At 34.8% G+C, this 10000-nt stretch overlaps 1 protein-coding gene across 2 annotated transcripts in view; it reads left to right on the top strand.

Annotated features, from left to right (window-relative positions):
* LOC130824045 (uncharacterized) overlaps positions 1–9374 on the top strand; it is a 12564-nt gene extending 3190 nt beyond the window's left edge. The window contains exons 2-7 of one of the 2 annotated variants that reach the window (XM_057688921.1): positions 4329–4385; positions 4497–5402; positions 6230–6315; positions 7174–7314; positions 7422–7777; positions 8024–9374. In XM_057688921.1, the coding sequence (XP_057544904.1) occupies positions 4329–4385; positions 4497–5402; positions 6230–6315; positions 7174–7314; positions 7422–7566 (1335 nt within the window). In that variant the 3' untranslated portion in view covers positions 7567–7777; positions 8024–9374. The remainder of the gene's footprint in view (positions 1–4328; positions 4386–4496; positions 5403–6229; positions 6316–7173; positions 7315–7421; positions 7778–8023) is intronic. The other variant, XM_057688922.1, reaches the window with a different exon arrangement.
* Positions 9375–10000: the final 626 nt, after the last annotated feature.

Here is a 10000-nt window from a genome sequence, read left to right as displayed (position 1 = left end):
TGCCCTTTTAAAACAAACCCTTTGGGTTATTTCATATATACTTCCTCATCTAGTTCACCATATAAGAATGCGGTTTTCACATCCATTTGATGGATCTCTAGACGATAAATGCTACTAACAACCTAATTGTGGTTGTCCTTGCTACGGGTGTGTTGATGAAAGTGCCAACACTCTTAATAATGATGATGAATTTAATCACTTAATCGAACACGCATTAGCTTGTACTTTGGAGATGGACTTTGAGGATGTGTCGTATGTGAGTGAAGTAAGGTTTGGAACGATCAATGAGGTGCTTGATGTGGGGCGTTTGAGGCTTCACTAAGGGTTGAAGACCATACCTTGAACGAGGCAAGGCATGGTAGGGTGGTTGCTCGAACAAGACAACATGAGAAAGCAAAACAGGAGGTGAAGAACAGAGTGCTCGTTCGAGTAAGGGATAGTGCTCGTTCGAGCACTTAAGTTAGCAGCCCATAGTAGATTCTGGAAGATGCTGCTCGTGTTTGAGCAGGGGTAGGGCTCGAACGAGCAACTTGCCTAGGATGCTTTTGAAAAGTCCTTGTACCACTAAACGGGCCTTGAAGTTATCTATAGTTCCATCAATCTTCATTTTCTTGCGTAAAGTCCAATTGCAACCGATAGATTTACAAGTTGGAGGAAGATCTACCAATACCAAGTATTATTTCCCATGATGGATTGCATCTCATCATCTATTACCTTTTTTCAAAAGGCACTATCTTGTGATGCCATTGCATCACTGTAAGTCAATGAGTCTCCTTACACATTAAACAAATATGGAACGCTAGAGGAAATTTTATTTCTAGTTCCTTCGACCAAATATACATGGAAATCGGGTCCAAAACTTTTTGCTTTCTATTGTCTTTTATTCCTTTTAGGAATAAATGCAATGTTTTCTTTTTCATCTAGTTGTTGGTTTTCATCGACATTTGGAGGGGTTTCCTGCTGATCATTATCAACACATTCTTCGATACTAACTCGTAGATATTTTTGTGTACTCATTGATGAGAATGTATTCTCACTGGAAAAAATCATTACTAGACTCAGTAATCGAGTGTATCGATATATAGTCATTTTGGTCTATTACTCGTTCACCGAGTTTTTTTCTCTTGTTGTCGGGCACTCTTATAATGGCCCTACAACCCCAAACCTTAATATACTTTTAAGTTTGGCTTTCTTTTTGTACCAAAGTTCACGGAAATTTTCCTTATTGGTTCTAGATGGAACCCAGTTATGAATAAGACAAGCCGTCAACATTGCTTCACCCTAAATCCTTTACTCAAACTAGATAAGGATAACATAGAATTCACCGTCTCTTGAAGAGTACGGTTTTTCCTTTCACCACACCATTTGATTGTGGTGCGTATCCGACTGTTATTTCATGAATTATGCCTATAGATTGGAAACAACAGGGATCACAGTATTCTCCTCTTGTATCCGTTCTAAGTCTTTTAAGTTTACATCCAATTTGTATTTCTACTTCATTTTTGTAAATCTTAAAAGAACTAAAAGCTTCATTCTTTGCATGTAACAAGTACACATAACAAAACTTGGAATAATATCAATGAATGTAATCACATATTTTTTATCTCCTAAAGATGATGTACTATGAAAATCACCCAAGTTACTATGTAGTATGTACCAAATCTAAAATTTTAGATTTTCTAACAACAATTTTAAATAGTATTATAGTGATCTTGTTAAGCATGCATGTTTTACAATTATGTGATTGTTGTGGACCAAAAGGAATTAAATCATGCTTAAACATAAAGGAAACTTTATCAAAATTTAAATGTCCCAATCTAAAATGCAAATCATTGCATATGTTGATAGAAATTTCCACATTACATACATAGATTTTGAAAGTACATACAATTGATAGTTTAAAAAGATTACATTGTATGTAAGCATGACCAATAAACAAGTTATTCTTAGAAATTATAATTTATCCGTTTCAAACATGTAGCCTAATCGGTTCAAGACGAAACCCGAGACAAGATTCCTACTAATGTCGGGAGCATAGTATACCTCTCTTAACACTAAGAGATTTCCCAACGTAAACATGAGTTCAGCTTGTCCTTTTGCATGGACCATGATAGAAACATTGTTCCCCATGTAGACAAACTCTCCATCAACCACATTGTGTAAGGTTTTGAACGAATGTTTGTTTTTACAAACATGTCTCGTCGCTCCTCAATCGATAAACCAAGACATTGGATTATCCTGCACAATATTATTATTAGTATTCATTAAACAAACATCAAATCTATAATGTTCATTTAATATGGAATGATCACCTTTAGTTGATGGGTCCTCACTTTTGGAAGCTTGACTGTTTGTCTTCTTTTGTTTGTTTTTGAAATAAAGCAATTTCTTTATAGATGTCCGGGAATTCCGCATTCCCAACACCTATTCTCAACGGGTTTGCTTTTGCTAGTATTCCCCTTGAAAGACTTCTTTCGTTTTCCACCTTGAGAGGGTTTCCCCTCTTCAATGTTGATTGTGTCAACATTAGGATTTGGATCCTTTTGCCCCTCATGGCCCCTTATGCTAGACTCAACAACAAAATGTTGTCCAAGTTCGATAAGACTTATGTCTTCTTTCTTATGTTTAATAGCGTGTCTAACATCCCTCCATGATGGAGGTAACTTGTCTGATTTGCTGGATACTATAAATATTTCATCCAAACATATGTCGTGAATTTTCATGTTAGCATACATGCTTTGTAATTCTTGGAATTGATAAACAATGGGGAAAGCATTGAAATTACTTACAAGGTATTTCTTAGAACTCGCTTCCTCGGCCATATATTTGTCTTCAAGCACATCCCAGAAAAGTTTTTCCGACTCATGAAATTGATATACATCAAAAAGAGAATCCTTCATTTCGTTCAAAATATGTCCCCGACATATGAAGTCATCATTATCCCACTTCTCCTTTTCTTTGCTTGTTCCAAAGTTTCATCATCCAATTCCTCCGGCTTAGGAGTGCTTATGACATAAGCCAAATTAAGAGTGGTCAAAAGAATGAGCATCTTCTTATGCCAACGACGAAAGTGCATACCAACAAATTTGTCCAACCTGGTAAAGTTAGAAGTTCCTTCATGCTTGCCATGATGAAGATGATATCACAATAGATTATTGCAAAATAATGTTATTACAAATGTGTTACAAGTATGAATACTACACTATTTGTAATTCCTTGAAGTTGGCTTTGAAACTCTTCTAATTACCAAAAGAACACCTCGAAGATTAGTTTGCGACAACAAATTCAAGCCGCTCGGAAACCCGATATTGATAGGAGGCGTGAGTACATTTTCCTATTGTGATATTTCTCTCACAAGGATGTTTGGGATGATTATGAAATTCACAATGAGATACAATCTATACAGCAATATCCTAGCACAAAGGTAAGTTAGTTGTAATGTGTTTTAGTTGCTTTTTTTTTTGACTGATTACAATTGTTAGGTAACACCCATATTTATACAACAATAATGTCGGTTACTCTTATTTATCTAAAGTATACTACAATGTCGGTTATATTAGCTAGATTTTTTCATCCATTTATTAGATATTTTCTTTAGATTTTTCTAGATTAGTTCTAACAATTGGAACATTCAGCAACTTGGTTTATGCAGGTTATACTGCAATGTCCACCTATTTCTGGGATTTTGATATTGATTCTCATGGTGTTCACTGCTCAAGGAAGAAAAGTTGATTTGACTTTTAAAAATGTTTTGGTTTCTATTATCGTCGTTTTCATTTATTACTTAATTTGTTGAGGGTGACTGGAAAATAAGAGATGTATCTGATTGATGTATATGTGCAGGTTTTCACTGCTTAGGGGCATTGTGTTACACAATATAGTTTCCGATGTATAACCTATATACTTGTCTGTGTTTGGAAGAAGAGGGGAGAGGGTTGTAATAACTAACACAAATATACAGTTAAACTAAAACAAGAAATTATTGAAGCGAATCTGTTACAAGCCAGGTATTTTAGACCATTGAACTTATCCCTTCTAGAGGTTGCGTGAAATTGCTAACTGCTTAAGATCATGTGCCTACTAGCATCACGTCTTCTAATATGTTACATTGACTGTAAATTATGCAAAAGTTTTCTATTAAATCCCTTCAATTTGTCGAAGATCTTATATTTGATTTGAAAATTTTGTGGCGCAATTTCTTCTTAATTATATAGCTTTGACTTGCAGAGTATTTCCTGCAATGCCAACTGCTGTATGATTGTTCTTCCTTTACTGAAAAAATCTCCTAGAATTTGTTGCACTAATTAAGGTTTGTGTAATGTCAGTAGATTTGTTATTTACTCTCAAGGAAGTGCTTGTTCGTTGTAGTCTGTCTTCCAACAAGGGTAATAATAGTGCGATATGATTAAACCTATAAGGTTTTGTTCTATATATTTTGCAGATTCTGTCATCATTCAAACTTGAGATATGTGACTGGTACATAACTCTTGTTGCAGATTCTGTCAGACCCCACTAAGAGAGCCCTTTATGATCAGTATCTGCTGACTACTAGACACGTTGCACAGAAAGTTTCGCGTGAAAGTTTAAATTATCATATGCATGCCACAAACGTGACCAGAATAAAGCAGATGGAGGTTGTTGAATGGTTGAGGTGGTATAGATATGCTGTGAAAGATATACTATCAGAGAGAAGTTTGCCTGCTGGTTCGGGTTATTTTGATGTGCTGCAAAGAGAATTCTATTCAGCTATACATTCAGCATATTTTGGTCCTGAAATTCAATCACTGGACGTTCTTCCCGATCGTTTCGAAGCAGAGGAGAGGTCTATATGTGAAACAGCTGAGGTTCTGCACTTGGTATCAGGGCGTGATCATTTTGGGATTGTCCGGATTGCAGATGATGTTCTTGAGTTATCTGATGTCTCTTACAAAAAACTAGCCAGAGGACATATTGATTTAGATTTGTCTCAATCTGCCAACAACTCGGACTGCCAAACAAATTTTGCAGATAAAGCAGCGATGAAACTGCCCCCTCGGACCATGGGAGGTATTAGATGTCATGCTTCAGATGCTTACAAAGACTTGGAATTGCATATATGCGGGAGACTGGTTGCTGTGGCAACTAGAGTCCCTTCAAAAGCTTCTTTTGGTGCAAAAGAACCTTCTGCTGATACTGACAAGGATATTTCTCAAGATAAGATACATGTTTTTCTCAGTTCACTTGAACAACCTGGGATTGCGGATCATTACAATTTCAAGAAAAGCACTTTGCATGGTTCAGATTCAAAGAACTTATTGGGTACTGTAATAGGGCTAGGAACTAATCCTGATGAGAGCTCTTGTGATGTACTCAATGGCAATGGATTCAAAACTCATGTAATTCTCAAGCACAGGACACCAATGGTTTGTCTTACTACATTCCCTTTGCTGTTTCTTAATTATGGGTTTCTCTTTTATTTATTTATTTTTTTTGCAGTTGTATCCTCCTAGATGACTTATGACTGATATATGATGAAAAATTATGAAAATCTCTTCACTTAAGTTTACAGTATACTTAAATGTTAAAGCTCCTGATGGGAGTTTCATCTTGAATAACCATTATCACTGCTTCACCTCTGTACATGTGTGACTGTACATGCTTCTATTGAAGCTAAGAAGATAGACTCGGTTATGACTCTGTTTTTCTCACTCGTTTGTATTTAAGCTAAGTAGTTAGATTTAGTCATGACTTATGATTTTTTTTTTCTCAATAAATAGATAGGCTTTATCTTCTTATTTTTTACTAGAGATATACTATATTATTTTGATGGGGCTAAATATCTATAGCTCTTTGGTTTCGGATTATAATGGACTAAAGTAAAATTGTTCATTATATCATGCGTACTTCTTATTTATGTGAAGTTGCACATGATGTTTGCTACCAATGGTCAATCGGAAATAACCTTTTTGTTAGTTTTATCACTAACAAGGGTAAGGTTGCGTACATTCGAGCCCCCAAGCCCACTCTAGGTGGGAACCACTTAATGGCATTGGGGTAATGAAATGTTGTTGATATAGTATTATGATTGTTGAACAAAATAGTTGCAATAATTACCTAGATTGGTTTTGCTGGTTTAATACTTGGAAGGTTATTTTTTTCTGGTAGTTGTCTTGTTCCTGATCATTATCATTGTTGAAATTGCTATCACAACCTGCAAAGAGAAATTTTATAACCTAAATTCCTCTTTTAGGTGAAACACGTACACTGGTTTCAGTTGGGTGATGAAGTTTCTATTTGCGAGTGTAGATGCACCAGGGCTCGATTGCCTCCTAGCAAGTAAGTTTTTTCATTAACAAAAGGCCATGAATGTTGACGAATCTGAATTCCATGGTTGACTCTATATTCGAATGTTATCTCTCTCTCTATATTGGGCTTGTAGTGAACATTGACTCCACTTACTCTCCCTAGAGTTTGAAGATTGATGTTAGTATAATCCAGATGGTTATTGTTGAAAAATGTGCTTTTTTGGTGGTGAGTGCATAACAACTTGGAAATTCAAAATTTTAATCACTATAGATTTTTATAAGCCTGAGCCTGTCTGACAGATGCGTTGTTATCTTCCCCCAGAATCCAACTTTTGGAATTTGATTGTTTATGATTGACTAGAAGACTTGCTAATCTTATAATCCCCTTTTGCCCAAGTATAAAACAAAAGTGTATTGGTGTTAGCCTTATTCTGTGTAGATGGAAGCTGCAATATATACGGGACCAAGAGAGCTAAACTATTTATTCCATTTTTATTGTGACCTGTTCGCACAATTTGGTAGCAGTGTGCTTTAAGTTGCAAGTTGTACAAGTGTTAACACCTCAACTCTCATAAAGTCATGTAGTTAGTGTAGTATCAATTGGTTGTGAATTATTTTGAAATGGCTCTTATATGTATAGATTCTTATAAAAGAATAACACTGCAAGGTAAAGTATTTAAAGCAGTATCCTATGTCCCTTATTATTTCTTTGAAATTTGAAATGACTCTCAGATAAGTTACATGTTTTCTTGCGAAAACCCTTATGCTAAGCAATGGGATTGAATATAGATGGCCTTTCAATGGCGTATGGGCTTCTGCTTGACATGTGTTGGAAGTTTTACTTCTAATGATATATAGCTTATAATCTCACATTTCTTTTTCTTTGCAGGTTTTGGCTGTTTGAGCCACGCTGCAACACACATGATATTGGTGGTTGGTACGTGGAAACTTATGGAAGGGATAGAAAAAGTCGAACTGTTCCTTCACAAAGATACTGGGATGGATTCAATGTTCATCAAGAATTTGATAAGTAAATCTTATATCATCTTAAAATTAATTATATTGTCTGGAATAGGATTTTTTTTTCCAATTTTCTAATTAGAATTTGCTCTTTACCCTTCATCTTTTTTTATTCAGGAGACTCCATCCTGCAGTTTATTTGCTTACTCTTGCATATAGGACTCTTGACATTGAAAATGCAAGAAGAACAAAGCGAACTTTTTGGGATATTACTGGAGGAAAATTGTTTAAAATGTTTCACTGGTGCAAGAAACTGGTTTAGGGGCAGTATAAGAACGTAAGGCTGTTGGTTGCTGTCATCTCAACTTGAGTTTTTCTATAGGTGGCCTTCGGTGGTTCCTGAGGGGGTTGCTTCTACGAAGTTTTTTGGATGTTGTCTTGTTTGCTGTCCCAAGATCCTTCCGTAAGATTTGCCATTCTTAAAACTCACCTGTGTTCCTAAATCGAAGTCCATGGGAGTTGGGAAAAACACGGTAAGCAATTGCTCTATCTAGTTTTGGGTTATATCTGTTGTCCTGGACCTTTCTGGAAAAGCATGATAAAATAGAAAGCACTAAATCATTCTGCATGAAAATAATCAATTGGTTGCCAGAAACACGATTTGACTGTTAGGCTGTTGACCTTTCAGAGTTTTTGTAAATCAAGGTTAATGAAGCTATGCTCGAGTTTTTGCCGAACTACTTTTCCTTTTTTTTTAATTTTTTTATTAATTTTACCAGTTTCGGCATGTTTATGTCACACCTGCGTTTATGAAAGCACGGATGATGACCTTTGAGAGGCGTATTGAGAAAATTAAGGTTTATGAAGCTATAATCAACAGCGTATTGACAAGCCTGGTATAAATTGAGGTATCTTATTTGGAAGAAAGACTTTTAACAAGATAATACTGAGAAAGCAATCATTCTTTTGATGGAGGGACAATCCAAACCGTTGGAGAGCAGGAATGGCAATGGCAGAAAATCCAAGGAAAGTTAATTTTGACAAAAATTTTGGTGCGAAACAGGGAAATATGGGACAGAATACGGAGTGGGCAAATGGGGGCCGTTTTGAGCTCAATCACCCAGTGCATAAGGGAATAGCAATAGCGGAGGATTCAACTAGAAGTATCGAAAATTGGACGTACCAATTTTTGATGGGGAGAGTTCGAATGGTCGGATAATGACGGCAAATGAGTACTTCAAAGCGACTATAATAAGCATGAAGGGATAAGCATTACTCATGTATTAATGGGACAATCCAAATTGATTGTTGTTGAGGAAGAAGAGGAGATAATTGAGGTCATGGTGATATTTTGGACATTAGACACTTAAATTAAATACGTTCTTAAGGCATGGATTCCTTCTCGCCATACCAAGAATTTAATTACACCTTTTAATCTCTTTCTTCGATATTATTTTGTATCAATTTTATTTGATGCTCTTTTCTTCTATTATTTACATACAAATTATCTATCAAAAGATTAAAAGATTAATTATATAATGCTGATAATTTATTGCAAATCATTGTATCTTAAAAGTGTATTTCAGGTTTTAAGCCTAAACACTAAGTAGGTGGAATAACGTTTTTAAGAATACTAGACAGTATCTTGTTTTGGTATCAAGTTTTCGTAGATAGTATTGTCTTAAAGTATCTTCAGTTTAAGGTTATTTATTTATTTTAAGTTAATTAAATTCGTTGTAATTTCAATTTCTAGAAATTTGTATTAGGCTGCAAAACACTTGTAATCTTAATTCGGTACTTGTAATCTCTATTAAGTTTTATTTATATAAAACAAACATCAATCTAAAAGGTTACTTTAGATTTAACCGTAATTATAAGCCTAGTGTAAAAACAAGGCCGTATCATATCACATTGGCCATATTGTAAAGGTTTTTAAAATAGACGAATTGATATTTCATGTGTTGTGGAGGAAAGCGTCAATAGAAACACAAGAAAAAACACTCTTAGAAATAAAACATTCTTTCAATCACAAACATCACTTCCATTAATTCCCATAACTACTTAAGAACAGAGTTCTTCCAGGAGCAAAAAAGAATACCAAAACCAACATTGAAGAATAAATAAGCACAAGAAAGTATTTACCTACTTCTTTAGAAATGTTCAAGAAATGTATTTTGTTACCACCCAAATTCTGGTGGTAACAATCATAGGGTCTTGTTATCCTCAAGAAATGGCTTGGGTTATCCAAATCCCTAAACAAACAGACTTTTATAGATTGAGTTTACTCATTCAGTTTTCAATGTTCTATATCAATAGCTTCTTGATTTCCCTTATAAGAAAGCCTGACAAAATAGTGTTCATGTCTTTGAGACCATATTAAGTTAAAGTATTATAGAAAAATCACAAATTTTTGTGAGAGACGGTCTTTTTGAGAGACTATTTCTAATTAGGCTGGCCGAAAAAGAAAAATATAAAATAAATTTTTCGGTAAGCATTAAGAATACTATAAGTAGGTATTTAGAAAATTGTAAATACTTAAGAATTTACTTGGTTGGTACTAAAGATATTGTAAGTAGGCATTAAAGATAAGATAAGTAGGCTAGTAGGGTAACTTTTTTGATAGGCATTATGAATATTGTAAGTAGGCATTATAAGTACTTTTTCGGTGGGCATTAAGTATAATGTAAGTAGATATTAAGGATAATGTAAGTAGACATTAAAGAACAGTAAGTGGACATTAAGGTTTAATGGGTTGG

The sequence above is a fragment of the Amaranthus tricolor genome, chromosome 9 (genome assembly GCF_026212465.1).
Source record: "Amaranthus tricolor cultivar Red isolate AtriRed21 chromosome 9, ASM2621246v1, whole genome shotgun sequence".
Classification (NCBI taxonomy): domain Eukaryota; kingdom Viridiplantae; phylum Streptophyta; class Magnoliopsida; order Caryophyllales; family Amaranthaceae; genus Amaranthus; species Amaranthus tricolor.
The sequence above is the reverse complement of the archived record's forward strand: the minus strand, read 5'-3'. Positions and strand labels throughout refer to the sequence as shown.